Source organism: Molothrus ater, chromosome 5 (assembly GCF_012460135.2).
Source record: "Molothrus ater isolate BHLD 08-10-18 breed brown headed cowbird chromosome 5, BPBGC_Mater_1.1, whole genome shotgun sequence".
NCBI classification, from domain to species: Eukaryota; Metazoa; Chordata; class Aves; order Passeriformes; family Icteridae; genus Molothrus; species Molothrus ater.
The window spans coordinates 3078238-3103228 of record NC_050482.2 but is presented as its reverse complement, the minus strand read 5'-3'; the positions used below and the strand labels follow the sequence as shown (position 1 = coordinate 3103228).

The 24991-nt window shown below is 48.1% G+C and overlaps 1 protein-coding gene across 1 annotated transcript in view; it reads right to left on the bottom strand.

Moving 5' to 3' along the window:
* Nucleotides 1-24991, bottom strand: part of PLXNA4 (plexin A4) — a 507966-nt gene that overhangs the window by 92674 nt on the left and 390301 nt on the right. The window contains exons 9-10 of the mRNA XM_036400402.2: nucleotides 24389-24503; nucleotides 6256-6456 (exon numbers count right to left, since the gene is read on the bottom strand). Coding sequence (XP_036256295.1) covers nucleotides 6256-6456; nucleotides 24389-24503 — 316 coding nt within the window. The remainder of the gene's footprint in view (nucleotides 1-6255; nucleotides 6457-24388; nucleotides 24504-24991) is intronic.

Sequence of the window (24991 nt, the reverse complement as noted above, 5' to 3'; positions counted from 1 at the left end):
AGCAGGAGCTCAGCTGGGATTTTAGATCTTGTCTGTCTGCAGCACCAGGGGCAAACACATATTAGACTTTTTAACCCAGCAGGCTTGATCCAGACCTAGAAAGGGATGTGAGGGGATAAATCCCATGGAAGAGCTCTGAGGATGAAGCCAGCTGGGATGAGGATGCTCACACTGGCAATTTGCAAAGGAATCACCAGGAAATGTTTTGTAATTTTGACACCATCTTCGCTGTTTCGCTTTAGCAAGAACTTCACTTTTCTTCGTAAGAAGTAATCTAGTTTTGAAAAATTCTATATTCATCTCTAAAAAAATAAGACAAGTATTGGTATTAAAAACTGGAGATCATTGATTTCAGCAAGTTATGGCTTTTTTTTTTCCTAGTGTAAGCATAGATATGTATTTTTAAAACAAGTTTCAGTAAGTGTCTGGGTGTCAGTACATATTTTCTGTTTCCAGCAATGTTCAGTATTGTATGTGCTTTGCAGCTCAGAAGTGAGTCTGCCAAGGCACTTGGAGAGTGTAAGCAAGTCTTCCAGGGACCTCATGAGAATGGGCTTCCACTGACACAACACAAGAACCCATCCACCAGCAGAGCCAATCCCCCAACCAAGCATGTTTCCTTAATAAACACTCAGTGCCTGCTGGAAATTCCACAATGAATAACAAGAGTAAAATAATATTAATAAAGAAAAAAGCTATTTACCACATGTCACTAACAGAGAAAAGATTTCCCCTAATAAAAGCTCAGAAAAGTAGATCTCAGCTGGTAACAGCAAAGGGGGGTTGTTTTGTTTAAAAAAAGAAAAAAAAAATTAACAAAAAACAAATACTACAGGCTTGCTTAAAGAAACAAGTGACTCCAAGAAGTCCTTTTCCTTTTATCTGTCCTTGGAGGTGACTTTTAGACAAATTAGACTTTTTAACCCAGCAGGCTCGATCCAGAGCTGGAAAGGGGTGTGAGGGGATGAATCCCATGGAAGAGCTCTGAGGATGAAGCCAGCTGGGATGAGGATGCTCACACTGGCCCTGCCTGACCCCATCCAATGCTGTGTGGGCTGCAGGGCAGCGGAACAGAGCAATTTGCAAAGGAGCCACGAGGAAATGCTCCGTCCTCCTCAGACCACAGGAGCTGCTCACTCATTGTGACCCCTCTTCAAAGCCCACTGAACTCAACAGGAGTCTTTGAAAAGGACTTGCTCAGCCATGACAATAAGATGGAAATGTGTTTCAGGGGAGAAAAAAGGGCTGGAGCATCGATCTCCAGGAGAGCGGAGCTTCCCGGACACTCCTGAGCAGTGCTCATACCATCAGGGCTTGTCCCTCCACCTTCCCTGGCACAACTGCCTCCAACACAGGAAAAGCATCCCAGAAGATGCAAATCTGACCCCTAAGTCTGCCCAGTCTGGAATCTAATCACAATAATCTCATCAAAGCAGGAAATCATGGGCAATTTGGGGAGCTGACTGAGAAGGAAAGGCTGTGCTGCCTGGAACACAAACTGGCTCTCTTCAGGAAATGCCAAAAATCTACTAGAAGGAGCTGTTGCACTTCACAGGAGCAATGTTTAGAGCTCACAAGTATCCTTATTTTTGCCTTTTAAACGCTCCAGTAGCATCAGATACTCCTGCAGTTTGTGCAAATCCATATCCATGCCTGACCACTTGCAGCATCCTGTCCTTTGGTAATTTGGCTTGAGCACACTCAGGATGATAAATCCAGAGTGGTTTCATGGTATATCCCTCCTTGTGCCTCAAACATGTCCAATAGTGGGGAAACTTCTGCAGAATTTTAGCAGAATTTTAGTGTTGGTCTGTTTTCTCTGACACGACTTTTGTGATTAGAGCTCAAATCCAGGGATTGATTCCTGTACCTGGCTCTGCCATCAACCCCTTGCATGATCCTATGGAAACCATTTAATCTTTCCTTGCATCAATTTTCCAGCCATACAAAGGCAGAAAACTTCCTGCTCACTGTCATTCTGTTTCCTTGCACCTTTGCTTCCCAGAGCTGGGACTGAATTTTTATATCTGGGTATCACCCACAAACACGGTCCACGTGATTATTGGGCTTTGTCTTTCATTTAAATATAGATAAATAATAATTAGAGAAGTGGATGCATGAGGGTGACATTCCCAGTGGGAGGTTTGGAGCTAGATGATTTTCAAGATCCCTTCCAACCCAAACCATCCCCTGATTCTGCAACTCACAGCCCTGTGCTTGTCTTTTGGCCACCCACAACTGTGTTTTCCCATGATTTCTGTGAATAGCTCCTCATTTTTTTTTCTCAGCTCTGCTTTTTATTGGAACTTTTTATGTTTTTTTATCACTCCCTTCACTGTGAGCCACACCACGGAGTCAAATGCCACTGAGATCTCTTGCTGAGGTGCCATGATGTGACAAATAGAGCTGACCTGCTCTCCTGTCCTGAGCCACACAGCACTTCCAGCTGCACCTCCTCGGGTCTCACAGCAGGCAGAGCTGAGAAGGATTCAGGAGAAAATCACCAGCAGGGGTTTTGCTGGTGGCAACCAGGGTGTGCCAAGGCCAGGGGTGGGCAGGAACCAAGCAAGGATGAGGGATCAGCCAGTGGAGCAGGTAATGGCACTGATCATGGCATGCTCAGGTGGGTCAGCCCTCCCCATTCCCTCTTCCTTGATCATTTTGGGCTGATTGCAAGTGCTGGGGCTCCCATTGCTTCCCACTGGGAAGATTGCACTCTGCCCTGATACATCCAGCAATTTCAGCCCTTCCTGCTGACATTTTTACTTCCTTATTTCTGTGTCTCCTTAGCTCCCCTGCTTTTCATCCCCTCCCATCCCTCCACGTCCAGGCTGTTGGCAGAGCTATCACCAGTGCAATAAGGGATGGCAGGAAGGGTCCCTCTGAGTGATAATTGTGTGCCTTGGGTGGTGTGACAGAGGACAAAGCCCAGAGCTGAGAGTCTCAAACCACTTGACAAGAACAATAATTGTCCCGAATGGTGCTGCCTGCAGAGACTTATTGCTGTTATCAAATGAAATATCTCTGGGAAAGACAGGCAGAGAGGCAGATCTGGCTCCTGACTGGGCTGAGCACCCAGGGATCATCAGTGCTGGATGTGGCATTACTGACAGACAGGCTGCTCACACCTGGGTGTCCTGAGAGCATCTTTCACTGAACTTGGAGCCACTTTGAAAAGGTGCTTAAGCTGGCTCTGACCCCTGGTGTAAATCCTGAGGGATCAGGAGATGCAGAGCAAAAGTTAAGGCTCTTTCCCTGATTCTATCCCATGCGAAAGTAGAAAAAATCCTGAGTTTTGCAGATGTTTTTCTGTGAGAGGCAAATTTGAGCTCCTGGGTGCCTCGTGTGAGATGGGAGAGGGCAGATCTTGGAAAAGAAGGCAGGGCTGACTGCTTAGTCTAGCATGCAGCACCAACAGAGGGATCTGCTGGCAGGACAGCATCCCTTCAGGGACACACCATCACAGCACATCCTCCCACCCTCCCCTGGACCTTCTCCAAGCCTGCAATGCAGGTGCTACATTCAGTGCCTCCTCCAGCAACTCTGCTGAGTAAAAAGCTCTGTCAGAGGGGGTTGGTTGGATTTGCAAACAGGCTCAGACAGCTCTTTCCAAAGCCAGGTGACCCCCGGAGCAGAGGCTCATTGTGCTGCAGTGGCTCCGGCCTGAATGCTAATTCTGGCAGGGAAGGAAATAATCATGATGGAGACAGATCTCCAGCACTCCTTCCCCATTGTCTGTGTCCTCTGCCACCTGCTCCACCAGCCAGGGATTCTCTGCTACCTTTTTGTATCTCTCTGAATGCTGCTTTCTTTTGTCTGTCCCTCCCTTCCACATCTCTTTCTCTCAGTGTCTGGCAAGTTCCAAGCAACTATGAAATAACATTTTTCAGGGAAAAAAAAAAAAAAGAAAGAAAGAAAAGAAGAAAGACCTCAAATCAGAGAGTCAAAGCTCCTTCAAAGAAGGAAGAAAAGGGTGGAAAGAAGACAAGAGAGGAAGGGAGGAAAGGAAAGACAAAAGAAGCAAAAAGAGGGAAAAAGGAGGAAAGAAAGGCAGAGGGAAAGGGGAAGGCAGAGGGAGAGAATAGGCAGAAACAGGATAGAAAAGAGTTGGTTTTATTCCCAAATGAGCCTCTGTCCCTGGAGAAGAATTAAATCCACCTGGGCCACCAAAAACACAGGACAAGCATCCTGCAGACAGCACCAGCAGTGAGGTCATGGAGTGCCTTGGCACCAGCCTGAGGCTCAGCCCTGCCACCCTCTGCAGCTCTGGCAGAGCCTTAGGAAAACAGACATTAAAGCCAAAATGGTGCAGTCACAGCACTCAGGCATCCTATGAACAAATCCATCTGGGGACTCATCAAACCCCACTTCTCCATTCCCAGGCACTGGCAATTTCTTGGAGCATGCAGGTAGTGTGGGAATAATCCCCATTACCTGTCAAAACCACTCTTTTATTGGGTTCTGCAAAGTGGGATGCTGAGGCTGGCTGGGGCTACTTTCCTGCTCAGCCCAACTATGCTTAAATAATCCTTAAATGGGATAATTCATTGGAATGCCTACATGTGCCAAAGAATTCCTGACTCTAAAGGGTCATTAAAGGTCTGTCTTGCCTGCTAAGACTCTTTGGACAGATATAATCTCTGCCCACCACCATGCAATTCCCCCTTAGCTTCCACCATTTTAAAAATAACACTCCAAAGAAAATGTGCATCCCTCCTGAACCTCCCAGTCTGTCCATTTCTAACCTGAAACCTGAATGCTCACAGGTCATTAACCAGTAATGGAAATCAGGGAGAGATGGGAGGGAGGGAGACAAAGGAACAAATAAAAGAGCAGCATCGGTTGGGAAGTTGCTTGTTTGCAACAGATGTAAAATGTGTGAAGTGCCTGCAGTCCTCAGCCCTGCTTAATGCAGCAGAATATGTTGTGACAAGCACTGCCCAGCGTGGAGTGGCTAAAGCCTGTAATTAGCTCTTTGACTAATAAATCATCTCACAGCAGCAGCAACGGAGATGACTCAATGCATATCCTGGAGACATGGATAAACCTCTGGAGAAGCAGAGGCCTCCATTGCACTGGGTGCTGACTGGGTTTGTCCCCAAAAGTGACACTGCTGTGGTGACAGCACTGTCATGCCTCACACAGGTTCCTTGCAAGGAGAGTCACAGGTCCTGCCCTTCAGGTGGGGAACTGGAGGTGGGCACAGACAGACAGACGATCAGGGGGCAATGTGAGGGCTGGAGGAAGGTTTGACTCAGCCTAATCCCATCCATCCTTTGATGGCATTTGGTGCAACCTGGTGCAGTGCAAGGTGTCCCTGCCCACGCAGGGGGTTGGAACTGGATGATCTTTAAGGTTCAGCTGGATGATCTTCAAGGTCTCTTTCAACTCAACCCATTCTGGGATTTTGTGTTCTCACCTTTTTCCTGACCCATTACATGCTGGCACTTGTCAGACTGTTTATGGGGTTTTATCATCGAACTCCCTCAAAGTAATCTTCACTCTCACCTTGACAGCAACACCTGTCCCACTGGAAGCCCTTTGTGTGGGAATAAGAGTAGGTTAAGCTGATATTGCTGCCTGTGGGTCACAGGTGAGGATGGGATCCAGGGGGAGAAGCAACAACTGAGTGGTGGCACCAGCCAGCCCAAGGAGAAAAAAGGGCATCTCAAGCTACCAGCCAACCTTTTCCTGCTGTGTTTGGAACCACAGAGTCATGAAAGCTGTATAAGGCCTCCAAGATCATCAAATCCAATCTTTGACTGAACCTGCACCCACTAGACCAAATTGTGAAGTGTGCACCTCATTTGAACTCTCCCAGGGATGGTGACTCCGCCACTGCCTTCCTTCTCTTTTAATGTTTAACCATTCTTCAAGTGAATAATTTTTTCTTAATACCCAACCTGAACCTCCTCTGAACCTCTCCCAGGAATGGTGACTCCACCACTGTCTTCATCCTATTTCAACATTTAACCACTCTTCCAGCGAAGAAATTTTTCTTAATATCCAACCTCAACCTCCCCTGGCATTTTGAGGCCATTTCCCCTTGTCCTATCACCAGCTGCTTGGGAGAAAAGCCAAACCCCAACCTCACCACAACCTCCAGGTGGTTCTAAAGAGCAATAAACTCTCCCTTGAGCCTTCTTTCCTCCTGATTAACAACTCCAGCAGCCTGAATGAGGTGAGAAGGGCTGTGAGAGGACCCCATCTCCCCTGGGGACAGTGCTGTGGGCACGTGTGTCGCCTGCAGCTCACCGAGGTGTTCTGGCACTGCACGCTGGAGCTGTTGAACCTCAGGGCTGGCACCCTCTGCTCGCTGCCCTGGATGTTCAGGATGCACTCGTAGCCCCGCTGGCCTGACTGGGGCTGGGGCAGGTTCTTGGCCTTCAGAGTGATGGGTTTGATCACCTCCACGGGCACCAGGATCTTCCCGGCCTGCAGCAGCTGGGGACAGTCCTGGGGAGAGAGCAGACACCAAACCAAGTCAGCACACGGGTTTCCCAGCCTCAGGAAGAGTCCTGTGGTGCTTCCCAGCCTTCTCAGTTTGCCTGGGTACAAAGCTTTGGCAGCTCCCTGGGCCTTGGTTTATTACTGAGCTATTCAAGGAGCATTCCTGGGAAGGCTCAGATAAAGAGGTGAGCAAGGATTGCTTTCCTTCCTCCTTTCCTGCACACCATCCTTTCCTATCTCCCTGGCTTGTTTCAGCCTCCAGGACCCAGGGAAGCCACCTCTGGTGCTTTCTCACACCTGCTCTGTTTATTCAGGTAATGGAAAAGCAATCATGTTCTCTCCACAGACCTAACCCAGTCACAATGCCATGATAAAAGTGAATAAAGCAAAAATCTGAGCACAATTCCTCAGTTCCCAACGGCCAGCACACCACTGTACAAAAGGCACAGCTCCAGCAAGACCTGTTGGAACCTACAGAGTCAGGGTTGTTAAAAAGAGAATTTATTTTGGCTCAGGAGATGAGAAAATATTCATTACAGAGATTTAGACCCAGCTGCCAAGAAACAATGGTCACAAAAAGCATGGAGACCCCTTGGAAAAGCTTTCCACTGGCTCACAAAAGGAGAAATGCCAAGTGGATCTTGCTAATGTGGTGCTTCTTCATGGGTCCCTCACACAAGGTGAACCCTGGGCACCCAAAGCAGCCTAGCAGGTGGCTGCATTTAAAATTTCATTAATTAGCACAGCTTAATTAGTCAGAGTGGCCATGCTCTGCTTCTTCATAGCCCAGTCAACAGCTGCAAGATGTCCCTTTCATGGATTCTGGGGTGATATCAGCTCTTTAGGAAATTCTGCAGCCTTTGCCTGTCCTGCCCAAAGTTAAACCCAGGTCCAGCTGGTTCCAGCAGAGACAGGGGAAGGGCAGGAGGAAAATTACTGATTCAGGGCAGAAAAGTAGGGAAAGGGACTGAAGGGTAAAAAAGTGGAATTTATGGCTCATGGAGAGCCTGGAGTCTTGTTAGAGCAGATGGTGGGAGCATCTTAATGATGCAAGTAGCTGAGGGAGATAAAGAAATGGATCAGATGTGCAACATCTGTACTTACACCAACCGGGGACAGAATTACCAGCGCCAACACTCACCATGTGGAGGATGTGAGCTCATCCCTGGCCAGAGGCAGGAAGAAAATCCAGTAACCACCCAAGACATCCCTGCAATGAAGTCCAGAACCTTCCCCAGGCCCAAAGAGGATCTGAGGATCTGTCCTAAGGGGCTGCCAGACTGAGGAGCCTGAGAGATGATTTTTCATCTGCATTTACAGGGTGATGCTCATGGTGGAAGTGACTGAGAGCCACTGAGGGGCTTAAACTGGGCCGGCACCAGAACCAGGACAGCCCCTGGAGCTGGGTGGAGCTGAACCACCTTGGATCCAGTGGCTCTTTGCCTGAGATAATCTGGCACAAGGCCTGGCTTGATGTGTGCTGCCAAGGCTTCATAGGCCATCCCATTAACCTGGCTGGAAGGAGGAAGGGTTGGAGGTGGAAAACCCATGGGGTACTGCAATGAAGGGATGAGTTTTATCACTGCCAACCTCTGCATTCTTGGGGCTGCAGGATTGAGGAAATGCTCCCTGTTCCAGCCCTCCCTGTCCTTGCTGCTATTCTGTTCTGTGATGGAACCTCTCCAGGGAGCTCCTAGTGCTGAGACACAATGGGTAAAGTGTCACTGAAGCATTTTTCTTGATAAAAGAGCAAGGTTTAACCATCTGAAAAGTCTTCCCAAGCTTGGGTCCAATGGTTCTACCATACCATGGCACATCAGCATTATGGCTCCCTGCAGCTACTCAGCACAAAAAAGTGAGGCATAATCTATAATTCTGGCTGATTTAAGACCAATAAAAACCCCAGAGGGCAGAAGAAGGAGGCGATCCAGGCTATGTTGAAGAGTTTTCATTACTGATCACACCAGCAGATGCAAACACCATTTGGGACCTTATGTCTCCAACACCCCTGACCCTTCCCCATCCCCTTCCCCTGCACAACAAATCCTGGGGCCTCTGCCTCAGCTCCCTCTCTTTCTCCTGGCACAAGGAAAGACATTGGCAGCAGCCTCTCCTTGTTTGATTTGTTTTTTCTTTTTTTTCCAGGAGTTGAGAGAGAGATGCCCTGGCAGAGGGAATCAGTGGGGCAGGAGGGTGGGGAAGCCCTATCAGCCGCCGAGCAGCCGTTTCCCAGGAGCGGGCATTTCACTTGATGTGTGTCACAGAGAAAAGCCTCTGGTGGGGGCTGTGGCATGGAGGATGGAGATAGTCCACTCTGCTACCTGCAGGCCAATCCCAGCCCTCCAGCCTGGTCTTTCTTGTGTGGCTTTATCCTGTCCCCCTCCACCACTGGTGCTGTAACCTTTCCGATAACACTTGTTTCAAGTTCATTAACGAGCCGTGATTGAGGCAGCCCCAAAACAGGGTTCGTTTGCATATAAAAAGCTTTGCAGTGCTGTGAGGAAGTTCATTATAGATAATTGAAGAGGCAAGCGCCATAAAGAGGAAATCCTCCCAATGTGGCTTTATCTGATTGACCTAATGTTCTTTCTAATTGAAACGGGGAGGGGAAAAGGCAATTTCATTGGGTGATGTACTGCATAAAACCTCAGAGCTTGGACCAGGCTCTGGGTTCAGATTCAAACACAGAACTCATTTTGCAGCCTCTGTCAAGCTTTGGGTGGTTTGTATTTTTGGGAGTAAAACAGGCCAGATGTGTATTTTTGAGGGTAAAACATCAAGCTGACCAGAGTAGACCCAAGCAGAAGGCTTTGTAAAAAAGAGTTATTTTGGACATTTTGCAGTGGAGACACTTTCTCTTCACCCTTCTCCTTTGCTATGGACATCACCTAGTTGGAAAAATACAATTTTCACAGGATGTAGGGAAATAAAATTATAGACTGCCAACAACTGCACCAAGGATGGGCACAATCCCATCCCCTTTTGCCTTTGATATATAATAAATTAAGTCTTTTGCCTGACTCTAAGGGGAGCTGGCAATCCAGAGAATCATTGTTGATTCATTTTGTGTGTGTGGCTTCATTCTAGTTCTTGAATGCTTTCAAATGAGTCAGTCCATTTAAAATAATATCCTCCACCCTTGCCAATTACTGGTATCAGCAGTGATGCACACCTCACATCACCAAAATTTTGCCAATTACCAAGTCAGAGAGCTTTTGCAGTGAAACCACTGCACGAAATGAGCTGTACTCATTGGGTCGATGGTAGTTTAATTTTCTTTATTTATAACTCCTCATAGAGCGCCTGCAAATGTGTTTTTGTTGTAGCTAGCAGGAATAATAAAGTCTCAGAAATATGAGGACCTTTTCTCTCACATGTGTGTTATGGCCTTCATCAGAGCTGAGCTCAAGCCGGTCTCCAGTGAGAGCCATTGAGAGGACGCTGCTAAAGAGGGTGAGGAGGCTTCTCTGAGGCTGTGTGGTCTTAGCCCTGAACTAGTTTGGTTTCTTTATGGTGCTTCATACATCGAGAGTTATGGTTTTATGGAGGTTTCACTGTGCTCTTTCCCACTATAAGCTGGAGACTACAAAATACCCCAAGTTTCTCTTCTAGGAAAAGGCATGTCAGGATGTCTCGCAACCTTGTGATACTGCACAGGTTTTCTCCCAACTTATTTTCACAGTTTCACTCTCTGTTAGTGTTTTTGGCCAGGATTATGATCCAAAGGATCATCAAAGTGTTTTCCAGTTCCCAGCAGAGAAGGAGTTTTATCTACCTTGGGTGGCAGGCATTCCACATGGGAACAGGGAACACATCCATGGAGGTTTAATACAACGAACCCCCCCACCTACCAACAGCCCCCACCTTTTACTGGGGTTCACCCATCCCCACTTGTGCATCTCTTGTCAGCCAGAGCATCCAGGGGAGGGAACATTTCCAGCTTTTCCTTTGTACTCCTCCCTCAGCATCCCTGGCAGCATTGGCTGGATCTCCACTTTCTATGGAAGGAAAATAAAGCTCGCCGAATGCTGAGGGCACTGGGGGCACCACTGCCCAGATATAAATTTTCTTTATTTCATTACTCAACCCTTGGCAATGGGTTTTTACCCTTCCTCTCCAAGAAGAGTAGGAGTCACCTCCATTCAGGAACAGACCATTAATTCCTTCACTGCTCCTTCATTACTTAATTCCAGCACTAACTCCATCATTACTCAAAGCATCCAGTTCCTCTTTTCTTCTGCCGTTAAAATCCATTTCTTTTACTTCACAGGGTTTTTTTTAAGACTTTCTTTTCAATATCCCTCATCCAGCAAACATCTTTGTACCTTATCTAAGGCATCTTGCCTGAAAAAATAAATGACCACACTGTGAATCTAAGCGGTGACCAAGATTGACTCACTCAGGCCCTTTGGGACCCCATAAGAAATGAAACTCAGAATGTTATTTACTCAGTTATTACGTAAATAAATACATCTTTTGTTCATCTGCTCTGCCGAGCTGCAGCGTTCTGTTTTCTCTGTGTTCCCTCTGGCTTTGTCACCCGCCCACTCTGCTGTAATCAAGTCAAGAGGGTAAGAGTTGAGAGGCAGGGATTGCGTTTTTATAAAGATATCTAGACCACAGCATCTGGATGCCCTGTAAATTAAACTAGATTAAAAAAAAAAAAAAACAAACCAAAAAAACCTAGATTCAAAACAAAAATAGACCAAGGAAAGAGAAAGAAAAGGCAGACAAGGAATGAGAAAAAGGAGAGGGAAAACAGGCAAAAGAGAGGCAAAAACCCCCTGACCTTTCACTGACCTTGCAGAAATCAGATTTCACCTGGATAAAACACAGGAAAAAAGCAAGTTTACAAATGAGAGGCAGCAGGGACTGCCTGGAATTTGTTTCCTGAAGTTGTCTCTCACACCTCTGCACAGTCACATGGGGTCACCACCCCGTACTGCTGCAAACCCAGGGCTGCCAAGCTGGTGCCTTTTAAACTCCTGCACAGCTTCCCAGATCCTGGATATTCTGGAGAAGGAAGCAGCAAGGAGTTCTCCATCCCCAGTGCAGGAAGAGAAGGGGTGAGTTACAGTCCACACTGTGTTTACATTATTATACCACTAATTCTTAGCGTCGTAAAAATTATATTTAAAATTTACACAAACAGTGCTGGGGAATGTTATTATGTTATAAAGTGGAATCAGGTCAATGCCTTGTAGGCAGGAATCCAAGCTCCATAAATTTCTGGATATACTTCTCCCAAATTTACATCGGCACCAGCAGCAATCATACAAGCTCTGAAAAAAAGCTCACCCGGTCAAAGAATTTTTTAATGCACCATATATTTTATCTGCATTTCCTAAGTTTACAGTGTTGTTAGCTTGATTGATGGTGTGCTTATTTATTGGCACAGGAAAAGTAATAATACATGAGGAAAACGCTCCGAACTTTAAAGGCAGCTGATGAGGAGAAAGCAACAGGATTTATGGGAAGTGTAAACATCTGCAGAGACAACAAAGGAATAATTGAGTCCCTGCATCTCTGTCACTTCTGGCGGCTCCTTTCTAGTCAAGAGTCTTCCATGCACTCAGGAGCAAATTCCAGCTCTCTTTTGTCAGGCATTGCAAGGGGTTCTGGTGCCTGGCAAAAGGGGGTTGGCCTGGAGGCTGGTGACCAGGGTAGGGAAAGATTTGGTTCTGTTTTAGCTCTGTGCCCTCTGGCAGCTGCACATGTCTAATGTATTTGTGGGGTGCCCCGTGGAAGGAAGGAATGATGAATCTGACTCCATGTTCTCAGAGGCTCATTTATTATTTTATGATACTGTATTAGATTAAAGAATACTAAACTATACTAAAGAATACAGAAAGGATACTTACAGAAGGCTTAAAAGATAATAATGAAAACTTGTGACTCCTTCCAGAGTCCTGACACAGCTTTGCCCTTATTGGCCAAAGAGTGAAAACAACTCACAGCAGAATCCAATGGAACAATCACCTGTGAGTAAACAATCTCCAACCACATTCCAAAGCAGCAAAACACAGGAGAAGCAAATCAGATAATATTGTTTTCCTTTTTCTCTGAGGCTTCTCAGCTTTCCAGGAGAAAATCCTGGGCAAAGCGATTTTTCAGAAAATGTGACTGCCACACATGTCAGTGGCAACTTGCACAGATCAGGGCACAGATACCACAGCTGGAGGGAGACCAGCAGGTCATAAAATGGGCTGGGCTGGAAAGGATATTAAAGATCATCCAGTTCCACCCCCTGCCATGGGCAGGGACACCTTCCACTATCCCAGGTGGTTTCAACCTGGCCTTGAACACTCCCAGGGATGGGACATCCAAAATTTCTCAGGAAAAACCTCTAGCAGAGCCTCCTCACTGATGGACAGGAGATCATCATCTCAGCTGCGCTGGGTCCCTGGCCTGGTACTGTGGAGGCTGGGGAGTGATGAGTGATGCTGATCACCAGAGAGTGGCTGCTCACAAGCAGGATCTAAATGAAGATAAGCAACCTCCCCTGCCATGGCTCACTGCCCACTCCTGGTGATTGGGAGCAAAGTGATTCCCCCAAGGCCAGGCAGGCAGTGCTGGGAAATGACCCAGGTCTGTTGAGAGCTTGATCCTAACCCAGGACTGTTCTGCCTCTGAAGTCAGTCCACACATCACTGCTGATGAACATTAATGATTTTACCCTCCTTTAATTCTTTATTAATAGAGTCTTTCTTAGCTGGTCCATTATTTCATGAGGATCAAGGTCAGGCTGCCATAATTATCCAAGCGCCACATTTATCCTTTTTAAATAGAGACACAACATTAGCTTTCTTTCAGCCCTTTGCTGCTTTGACACACTCTCAGAAGGAGAAGTAATGATCCAGAGAGCAGGAGCCTTCTGGTCACCGGATTAGGGGAGTGGACCAGTGACAAAAATAGTCAATGGTTTTGTCACGACGTCCATCTGCTTGCTGGAAAGAGGCTACTGGGGACATGTGACTAGCCTCAGTCCTGATGCTTCCTGAGCTTGAAAATAATAAATAATATGAATATGTGCATTGAGGAAGGTGGTGTGTGTGCAAGAGACAAGAAAACCATGTATTTACTTGGGCAATCTGCCTTTTGTTAAAGGAAAACCCTGGTTAAGTAAGGGAGTTCTTCCAAACAACTCACACAGGAAAACTGGATCATGCAAAGCAGTGGAAGGCACGGAGCAGAGCACAGGCAGCTCATAAAACAGTAATTAATTCCTTCCCTAATTATGCCTATATATTTCTGCACCCTTCCCAGCCAGCCTTCTGTCCTTCTATAAGGAGTTCTACCAGAAGTTCACAAGAACTTCCGTGCATGTTCCTGCCCACGGCAGAGGGGTTGGAATTGGATGATGTTTAAGGTCCCAACCCAAATCACTCTGATTCCACGATAATGGCATTGACCTGTCACTCCTCAATGAAGTTCATTATTAACCAGTGCCAAGAAATGGGTTTGGCACACATAAGGGACATTATCCAACTAAGAATTCCTCAGAAGTGGGAGGCATTCCCATGACAACACTCTCCCATGGGGACTTCTGGGGTCTAACAAGGATTGAGCCCAAGCTGTAGCGCTTTCTTCCTAAGAGGACTGAAAGCCAATTTCTCCTCTAAAGCTGTGCATTTTTACAGCCAGTAGGAACCTGAGAACTCCAGACTTTCTGGAACTTTGGGGGCTCCAGTCTTTGGCCCAACGAGGCCCAGAATGGTCAGTGAGTTTGGCAGTGGATGGAGGAGACAGAGGAACAGATGGGCTGGAGGTTGCACAGAGGTCACTTCCTTTAGAAACCAGGACAGAAGCCCAGGGAATCATCACAGCTTGTCTTCCACAATGGGAAGGTCAGGACCATGATATCACAGCTCTTATCATCCTCTCCCTCCCTGAGACCCACGGCAGCATGAGATAACACCCAAGCCAAAGCAAATGGACTTGTGCTCAAAGAGTAGGCAGGGAAGGAGGGCCTGGGCTCCTGGAGGTGCCCCAAGAGAGGCAGGACACACATTCCAGCCTCACCTCTTATCTGCAGCCTCAACATCCTGAGAATGTTTCTCCTTGGCCAGCCCCCAAAGCAGTGAATGCGGCTGATGCTACAATGGAGAAAAGCAAATTCTTCCAAGCCAAGACATCACCATGGACTGTCTGAATGGGGAATTGTCCTTCCTCCCTCAGACTGCAGGGTGCCACAGGGATCCCAGCAGTCCTGAAAGATATCCAGAGAGCCAGAAAACCCTGTAGCCACTTGAGGCATTACAATAGCACTGCACTGAGCTGGGCTTTCAAAACAACATAAGCGCTTCCTGGTGTTTTGTCAAGGATGCTGTGTTGGCAGGGACAGATGAACATTAGCCTGCTGCATTCTGAGATCACTCTGTCCTGTGGGATAGATAATCCTGCATGACAAAGATGAGCAGCCCAACTGTTATGAAAAACAGCAGGGACGCAGTGCTGAGTGTCAGATGTTTCTTGTATCTCTCATTCCAACCCTGAGCCGCTCCTCGAAATCACACGAGCAGGTCCTTGATTAGTCACTCACAAGGTGAGGCTGAGCTCTAAGAAAACAAGATGTGCATTAAGGTAGGATGTACTGCTCTCAGAAAAACCCTTTCCATCATTTCTCAGATCCTGTGGTGGTTTGGTTGGACATCTCAACGAGAGAGAAAGGATGGAGCTGTTGTGCATCAGGGCAGATTTCCTGAAGATTCACCACCATAATGATCAGAAATAGATTAGATATTAGACAGATGAGATATATATTAAGAAGAAATTATTTATTCTGTCTGTGGGGAGGCCCTGGCACAGGGTGCCCAGAGCAGCTGTGGCTGCCCCTGGATCCCTGAAAGTGTCCAAGGCAAGGCTGGATGGGGCTTGGAGCAACCTGGGATAGAGGGAGATGTCCCTGCCCATGGCAGGGGGCTGGAACTTGATGATCTTTAAGGTCCTTTCCAACCCAAACCAGTCTATGATTCTAAGAATGAATGCATCTCAAACTCTGCTGAAAGTTACTGCAGAAATGGAACAAGTTACCAGCCTTTTCCCCTGACAGCTGGATGACTGCAGGGCAGAAAGGCTCAGAGATGGCAAAAGATACCCAAAAATAACAGAAGAAGCCTCTTCACACTTTCCTTCTTCTTCACCTCAGTGCAAGTCATCGTGACTGGCAAACAACAGCAAATTATCTAATTTGTTTGTACGTGTTCAAAGGCTTCTCATGAGCAGCCCCCACTGTGAGATCACAGCTCCAGGAACTAAGGATGGTACAAGCACCCATTAACTGGAAGTGCTTACCCAAATCAGAAGGTGTGAGGGAACCAGGGGCATGGAAAGGTGAACGTGTCCAAGCCAACTCAGAGTCAGAAACACAACTCTCATCTGCTGAAATCAAACCTGTGGCTCTGACACTGGCTGTGAGCAGCATTTTCATGCTCTAACAAGGCTCCCTGAACAAAGGGGAGCTTTTTGCCCAGCCTCCATTTTCTGTGTTTAATTTCCTCTCATCATTATGTGAAGCACCCCCTCTGAAGAGGATGTACCCACTACAGGACACATCTCCTTTTCTGGGAAAGTGCTGTAATGATGGATGGGGGCTGAAATGCCACAGCCTGAAATGCCAAACCACCGGGAGACCCACGGCACAGCTGGATTCAAACCACCAGCTGCAGCCTCCTCCTGGATTACCCCTGCCTTCCCTGGAGATGATGCAGAGCAGACCAAGCTCTATCACACGTGCTTGGAAACCCTTCAAGGAGTGAAACAGATGCTAAACACCAACCCCCTGTGCTGCAGGTGCCACGAAATGTGTGCAGATCCTACCTGCATGGGGTGGCTGCCAGTGCCCCTGATGCCTCAGGTATAAAATAATATACCTGAGGCATATAAAAGGTATAAAAAAGGCATATTTTATATGCCTTTTATATTATTTTTCGTATATTTTTCACATTCTGTGCTGCTTTAGTCTGCAGTTCTGAGCTTCATATTAGGGGATGGTGAGCTCTGTGCACAGAGCAGGGAGACAAAACAATTCCTGCTCCAGCTGGGCACCAAGGACAAATGACCCAAATCTCAGCCCAAGAGCACAAACCCCGTGGGCTGGAGAGAGAAAAACAAGCAGAGTGGGACTGCAGGGGCTAAAGCTGGAATGGGACAATGAACTGCAAGATGCAAATGGAGCAGAACTGATCCCAGGGGCAGACCCCGGGAGCGCTGGTGCATTTTGGGGCCATTTTGGTTCATCTTGGGTGCAGCCCTGGCTGGGCTCTTGTGCTGCCCAAGGTGGGTCCATGGAGGAGATCCTTTTCATAAATCCCTGCTTTATTCTGGAACTCTGCCCACCCTCTGTCCTAGCTCAGCCTGCACAAGGCATCACCCCTGCCTTGCCCAGCAAGCTGCCTGCAGTTGCCATAGAAACTCCACCTCACACCCTCCCCTTAATGACAGACAGGTGCCAGGATAAGTGAAGGGATAATTGACAAGCCAGAAAAGGGTTTGGAGCTCTGGGATTGGCCTGGCTGGAGCTGTCACTGCAGCTCCTGAGAAAGGAGAGGTGCATTAATTTGAGCAGGGATGGGTTTTCTCCTCTCCCCGTGCTGAGGCTTCCAGCAGTCGCCTCTCTAGATGGGTTAAGTGAAGCTGGAAAGAGGAGAGGGATGAAAACCGAGCAGTTGCCACAGCAACAGCTGAAGATGCATCACCAGAAGGGTTTTTGATGCAAGAGAGCAAGGACTTGGCCATGCTCCCCCAATGGCCCAGCAGGTCCTCTGTCCCCTCCCCAGTGCAGCCACCCAGTTCACTGGGGTGCATTTTAGGAGCAGGTGGGTGCTATGACTTCCTTCTGCACCTGACAAAGAGGACAGAACAGGACATTTGGAGGGCCTGGAAACACATCTGGGTTTTGGAGACCTTGGGTCAAAGTCCCCTCTGAGTCTGAGACAGAGCAGCAGGATGGGGGAGGCACTGCTGAGTTTATTGCAAAGTCCACAATGAGGAGACATGGACATTAAACAAATAAATTGGGATGGGATGGGACAGGAATGGAATGGAATAGAATAATTTTCCCTAATAGAGCAGAAAAGAATAAAATATTGTATTTTCAGTTCAAAGGGACCTACAACCACCATCCTGTCCAACTTCCTGACCACTTCAGAACTAACAAAAATTTAGAGCCTGTTACTAACAACATTATCCAAATGCCTCTTAATTGCCTGTCAGTTCAGGTATCATCACCCTCCACCTGCTTTTTCCCCCCCTTTCTTCCACTCCATTTCCCAACAAACACCTTCCCAAGAAGGACCAGCAGCCAGGCAGAGCCAAATCAGTGCAGTGGTGATGGAGGCCACCAGGACAGCTCTTGGTTTGGCCCAAGGCAGGAGCAAAAGCCATGCTCTGCTCCTCAGCAGCTGCTCTCCAGCATGCAGCTCACAGGGCTCCCCATCACTCCTGACAAATGAATATTTGAAGCTGTTGTTCCTTTTATATGGGCTTTGCTGTCATTAGCACGTACAACTCCACATAAAACACCTCAGTGAGGGATCTTTTCTTCTCTCCCCTTTTTAGGCAGCAGATGAAAATTCTTTTTAATGAAAGGCTTGTTTGGGGGAGAAAGAAAAACACACGCACATGTCGGCTGAGCAGGGAAAGATGAAAACCTCCTTCAAGGTAATTAAATTATTATGTATCTGTTAAACCTGGTGAATAACAGATTTGTTATCTAGGCTTGCTTTTGGCTTGTGCCATTTTTCCCCTTCTTTTTTTCCCTACACAAAGCTAAAATCCTTGCAAGGCCCGGAACAAGATAGTGTTCATCTCAGAGAAAAAGGCACAAATAAAAGATTTATTCCTTTATCCCATCAACTCAAGCAGGCTATCCCAGCATCCCTTCCTTGTACAGAAACATTGACATGAAAACTTCTCCCTGGATCAGAGCAGATCTGAGTGGAGACAAGACAGATGATGCAATCAGCATTGGGTAATTGACGTCAGGAGACAGGTGTGGTTTCTACAGCCCCTGGCACACTGGATATCCTCAAATCCATTGGTTTGCCCCTCTTGCCTCAGTTTCCCCCCAGTTCTTGTTGACTGTCTTGCCCATTTACAGAAGGAAGTGGCTGAGGTCTCTTGCTTGGGGATTGTGTCAGGTAAGGGTTGATTTCAGAGTGCAATAGTTTGTGCTCAGACTCTGAGCCTGCACTCTGACTTCAGCTCTGGTCAGCAGCAGATGTCAAAAGCAGAGACAGGATGACAAAGAAAAACCCCAAGAAGTCCCCTCCCACTTATCTCTGAGACTAATTCTCTCTACTTTTGCCATCAGCTCATTGGGAAAAACAACAACAGCAGCAACAACAATCCACTCCAGTATTAAAATGTCCTTTTTTCCTTCCTGCTTTCCCTTCCTGCCTCAGTAACAATAATATCAGCTCCCCTTTCTAAAGCAAGAAGTCACCCAGTATATTTCGAGTGGGCCAGGCTTTCAAAACCCTGCTGTAAAGGGAAATTACACGCCAAGGTGAAGTATTTCTTCTACAAATCATCTGGGGACATCATGAACCCTCTGTGATTAAGATCAGTGCCATAATCATAAATACTCCTGCTTTATGACTAAGCTGGAGCTCTTCACTGGAGCAAACCTGGGCTTTCCCAAAGCTCCCAGAGTGGCTGATCCAGATCTGTTACAGACAGAACTGATTCACCTGACAAGTAAGAAAGTCATATCTCAGAGCTGATGGTGAGGGAACAGACATTTTCTGTCCTTTCTCCATCTCTGGTTGTTTTGCCATTCCCAGCCTGGGGCTGGCTGATCCCAGCTATCCACAAGACAATTCAAAGGCTGCCCTTGGGTGGCAGGTTACAGCATTTTCTGGACAATGTGGGTCGCTGCCAAAGCCTTTCTGCTGCCCCTCTGGATCAGTCTCACATCCATCCAGCATCCTGCACCAACCAGCAGCTCATACTACAAGGAAATACAAAAACCCCAAGATCCTCTCAAAGAACATAAATGAGGCCTAGATGAAAGGCTGAGCCCAGAAATTTGTGAGGCATCCTAAGGAAATGATGGAATCAGGAGGACACAAGGGCACAACCTTCTTTTGAGAGCACTCCAGACTGGCCCAGGGCTGAGGGGTGCCAGCCCAAATGAGCCCATTTGCAACCCAGACCATCTGGAGAGTGGGCAGCCTCTTCCCAGAGGATGGCAAGATGTTGTACAGGAAAACAGAGGCAGTAAAAAATCACCTGAGGGTGGGCATAGCAAGAGAAGCTGAAGGCCACAGTGATGGGGAGGGAGAAGTCTTGGTGTGCCAGCAGGGATGGCTCCAGAGGGAAGGAGCTTCTGGCATAGGTGCATGTGACAGAGTAACACCAATATTTGTTTTGGGAAGATGCCTGAGGTAATCTGCTCAGCAAACTCATGGAGAGACAGCAGATGGGATGGTACAACCACCCCATGCTTCCCAGTAAGATTTACTTAGCAGGTACTCATGCCTGGGTGGTGGCAAAGCCTTCCCTCTCCTCATCCTCCAGGGCTCCAAATGCTGGTAGAGGAAAGGATTGAAAGGAGAATGGATGTGAGAGGCCAGTGAAAATGGAGCCACAATTATAGTGAGGGTGACTTTGAGCTCTGCTGAAGATGGGAACAGACCTGGGTCCTGTCAAACATGTGAGTCATGTTGCTTCACCAGGAACCAGGGGAAGGTCTGGGTGTCACAGACATCTTTTATGAAAAATCTTTTCCTTAGGATTTTTCCTCCTGAGAAGCTGAGAGGCCTCAGGAACAAAATGTAAACAATGGTTATCTGCTGCTGTGGAATGCAACAGGTGCATCTGGGATTGGTCTCATGTGGTTGTTTCTAATTAATGGCCAATCACAGTCAGCTGGCTCGGACAGAGAGCCAAGACACAAGCCTTTGTTATCATTCTTTCTTTTTCTATTCTTAGCCAGCCTTCTGATGAAATCCTTTCTTCTATTCTTTTAGTATAGTTTAAATATAATATATATCATAAAATAATAACTCAGCCTTCTGAAACATGGAGTCAGATCCTCATCTCTTCCCTCATCCTCGGACCCCTGCAAACACTGTCACAGTCTGGGCTGGCAATGAGGAGCCAGGCTGGGCTTCTTCAGGGTTCTGAATGGTTTCTGTTGTTCAGAGAACCTACTCAAGTGCACAGACAGAAAATGATAGAATTGCAGGTGACAGTGAAAAGTAGGCAGTGGAAGTTTCAGTGAGATCAGTGAGTCAGTGAGAAGATGGCTTTGAGGAGAAGCGTGGGAGATAGACATTCCTTCAAAGTGCCATTTGACAAAAAAGATGAAAAAACAAAAAACTCAACCTTTCTGGCCACAGAGTGATTGCAAATCTGTTTGTCAGAGGGCATTTGTGATGCCATCCTTCCCCAGCCCTTGAGAGCCACAAACACACAGAGGGAATGAGAAGGAGCCTGAAGCTGAAGGGTATTTCTCACACTGCCAGGCACACAGCAAGCTCTGAAAGTTCTGGGAGTTGCCAGGCCTTTATCCTTGCAGATTTTGTCATTCCATTGCTTCCTCTGTGGAGCAGACAGCAAAACCAGCTCCTGAGTTTAGCAGATTATTCCAAATGTTGTATCCCAGGGGAATGAGATCCCATTTGTGCCCAGAGAAGGCAAAAAAATGCTGCAGCTCCCATACACAGTGAAACATCCATGATGCTGTCATTGCCTTGTAGATCAGTTGTGGCTTTCCAAAGTCAGGTCTGTGCCTCTTCCTGCTGCCATGAAAATCTCACTTTTACAAGATCAGAAAGGGAATACACAAAGCTTAGCAGGGAACTCTCTGTTAAAGGGGGCAGAAGAGAGGAAAAGCAAACTCTGCTGACAAAGCCCCCCAGAATGGAGCAGCCTCCTGAAGAGGACATCTTTCAGAAACAGAACTGGAAGAGAGGTGATGAAGCTAAAAACCAGGCAGAGTTTGATGAATTCCTCCCTCTCCCAAGTTCTGCAGAAAAACACCTTGGAGAGGACAAAGCAAAGAACAGTGGCTGTGCCATCCCCTTTCCCTTCCCTAAGAAACTGGGATAACTCTCATGATTTCCTTTCTGGTGGATCAGGAGATCCACTGAGGTTTGTGGGCATCTCACTTTGGGCAGGGGACTGGAGGGGAGGAGAGCTGGGAGGGTGAGTCCTGTGCTTGAAACACAGCAGAGGAGAGCAGGGGTGGTGGTGGCGTTTGTGACATTGCACAGTGGGAAACTGAGACAAAGTGACCCAGAACATTCCACTCAGCCAGAAAATGAGGTTCCCACAGTGCCTGGAGTGGATGGGACAGAAACCTGTGGCCAGCAGGACTGGCCAAAGTGTGACAAGGCTTTGGAATAACCCAAATTTTGGAATAACCCTGGGCTGCCTTTCCTCACCTCTCCACCACCAAGCTCAGGGCATCAAACCCTCCAGCTCCTCAGCACATTTTGCAGTAGTTCTACAGAAAATCCTGATTCTGCTAGATGGAGAACTCATCAGTATTTATGGCTTTTCCCAGTGCCAGAGCAGGTCAGGACATCTGATGCAGGACATCTCAACCAGCACAAATGTGACAGCTCCACCAGCATTTACAGAAGGGGTGGGAGGGAATGGCAATGTCACAGACACTACATGTGGCACCAGGAAGGAATTAAGTGGCTTCCTATTTGTATTCTCCTTGCTTGCAAGGGCTCCTTGCTTACAACACCAGCCAGGCAGCATTTGCAGCTCTGTGTTAACACGCAAGCTGCAGTTCAGCTCAGTCAGTGGCAATGTGGGGGCAGTTGGATGCCTCTGCCATTAGGCACCAAACCCACAAAGCCCCAGCAGGTGTTCCAAACACCAGCTGGAATCTACTGATCCCATGGCCAAAGCCCTAAATCCTCCCCAGGTCTCAGCAGCCTCGGGTTGGTCACCTCCTTCTCTCCTGGAGGAGAGGCACAACCAGTGTTTGCCATCCCTCCCAGACCTTTGGTACCAGGAGTTTGTGATGAGTTTCCAAGGTGTCACACACTGTTGGATTTTGCCCTTTTCTGACCCAGATATGGGGCAGCTGAGAGGCATTTTAAAAACTTTTATTCCATTTTCAGTCTCATGTGAAGAGTAAGGCAATACAGATGTTATAATTCACCCCATCACAATCAGAAGCCAACTATTTCTTAATTACAAGACATTATAAGTGTTTCTTGCCACTTCTACAGCTTTAGCCACACCATGCTGTAAATGCCTCAAAGCCAACCATCTAAAATTACCTCTGGTGCATCCCACTGCAAAGCATCTTTCACAGTTCTATTTCTCCAAAGTTCCACTCTTATTTGTAAGGCCACCCTTTGGAACATTTCCAGTTCCATTTCTCTCTCAGCAATGTCTGTCCCATTCCAGCCTTCTGTCAGGCTTTGAGAATTTTCTACAAATCCATTTCCCACACTACACTGCCTGTGGTGTGCAGGAGAGAGGGATCAGGTCCCTGAGGTCTGGCAGAGCAGAAGGGAGAGGAGATCCCTGCAGAGGGAGAGGGGAGGGAGAGCAGAGGAGGGAAAGGGTGGGACTGGAGGTGGAGAAGGCTTTGTGGACTGACAAGGTCAGCAGGAGCAGGGAGGTCACTGTGCCCTGGTGGCCAAGGAGCCAGTGGCACCTGGCAGTGTCAGGAGTGAGGGGCAGCACAGCAGGGAGGTCACTGTGCCCTGGCAGTGTCAGGAGTGAGGGGCAGCACAGCAGGGAGGTCACTGTGCCCTGGCAGTGTCAGGAGTGAGGGGCAGCACAGCAGGGAGGTCACTGTGCCCTGGCAGTGCCAGGAGTGAGGGGCAGCACAGCAGGGAGGTCACTGTGCCCTGGCAGTGCCAGCAGTGAGGGGCAGCACAGCAGGGAGGTCACTGTGCCCTGGCAGTGCCAGCAGTGAGGGGCAGCACAGCAGGGAGGTCACTGTGCCCTGGCAGTGTCAGCAGTGAGGGGCAGCACAGCAGGGAGGTCACTGTGCCCTGGCAGTGTCAGGGATGAGGGGCAGCACAGCAGGGAGGTCACTGTGCCCTGGCAGTGCCAGGAGTGAGGGGCAGCACAGCAGGGAGGTCACTGTGCCCTGCCCTGGGCACGGGGAGGGCTCAGCTCCAGGGCTGTGCCCAGCTCTGGCCCCTCAGCCTGGGAAGGGCCTGGGGACCCTGAGCGGGGCCAGAGGGGCAGCGAGGCTGGAGAGGGGCTGGGAACACAAAGCCTGAGAGGAGCCCCTGAGGGAGCTGGGGGTGCTCAGCCTGCAGCAAAGGAGACTCAGGGCTGCCCTCATCGCTCTCTGCAGCTCCTGAAAGGGGCCTGTGCTCAGCTGCCCTTGGGCTCTTTCTCCAGCAGCACTGACACAGCCAGAGCACACAGCCTCGAGCTGGCCAAAGGAAATTCAGGTTGGAGGGCAGGAAAATACTGTAATTATAGTGCAAGAGCTCTATTGTCATTACATTGCAAGGGTTCCATATTGCCAGAGTTTTGTACCTCCTTGATGGTTCTTGTAGGCATCACCTCTAGGCACTGACTCTTCCTCATCCTCACAGCAGCCAACTGACTCCAGCTCCCACCAATCCACTCTTTTACACCACTGTTCTTATTGGCTACAGCTGTGGCCTGTTAACATCAGACCTGCTCCTAATCTTTAGTAATTGGTTCAGCTGCAACTCTTTAGGGGATAAGAATACATTCTATACCACCTTCATTTACCCATACTGTATCCCCCTACAGGAAAAAGCTTTTCCAGCAAGGGAGATAAAGTTCTGCAATGGCTGCCCGGGGAGGTGGTGCAGTCCCCAGCCCTGGGTGTGTTTGACAAGCCTGGATGTGGCACTGGGTGCCAGGGGCTGGGCTGGACTCCATGGCCTTGATGGTCTCTCCCAAACCCAGGGATTCTGTGCAGGTGACACCAGCCCTGAGCATCCCAGATGTGTGGCACGTTCCCTGTGCCTACCTCGGGCATCTTGACTCGTCCCTCCTGGAAGGAGCAGGAGCTGGGGTCGTGGGTGCACACGTGCCGGTACTTGCACCAGTGGCAGCGGTAGGGGCTCTCCACACATGACAGGCACCTGCAACAGACACAGAGAGCAATCACTCGGCCAGCTGGGTCCTTACGGGGCCTTAAATTTTAGATTTTACATTTCCAGCTCCTGTACTGCATCAGTGTGTAGCTCTGAACTCCATGCAGTGTTTGTGAGCTCTCTTCACAGTTTGGGCACACAGAACAATCCCTCTGCCCTGCCTGAGAACCAAGGGCACCTCACAGCCTCAGGCCCGAAAAGTACAAACTAAATTGAACTGGGAGGGGCAAACTGGGGGAATGTGACTTCATCACCTGAAGCTGCAATTGGACAATTAACCCCTGATATGCAAATGGACCAAACCTATATCTGCCCAAAAAACTCGTGACTGCTGTGAATCTTGGGTCCATCTTGGGTCCATCTTTGGTGTAGCCTCTGCCAGGCTCTTGCACTGCCCAGGGTGTATCTGTTGAAGGCCTTTAATAAATCCCCACTTCATTCTCTAGCTCTGTCCAGCCTCTGTTCTAGGTAGTCCA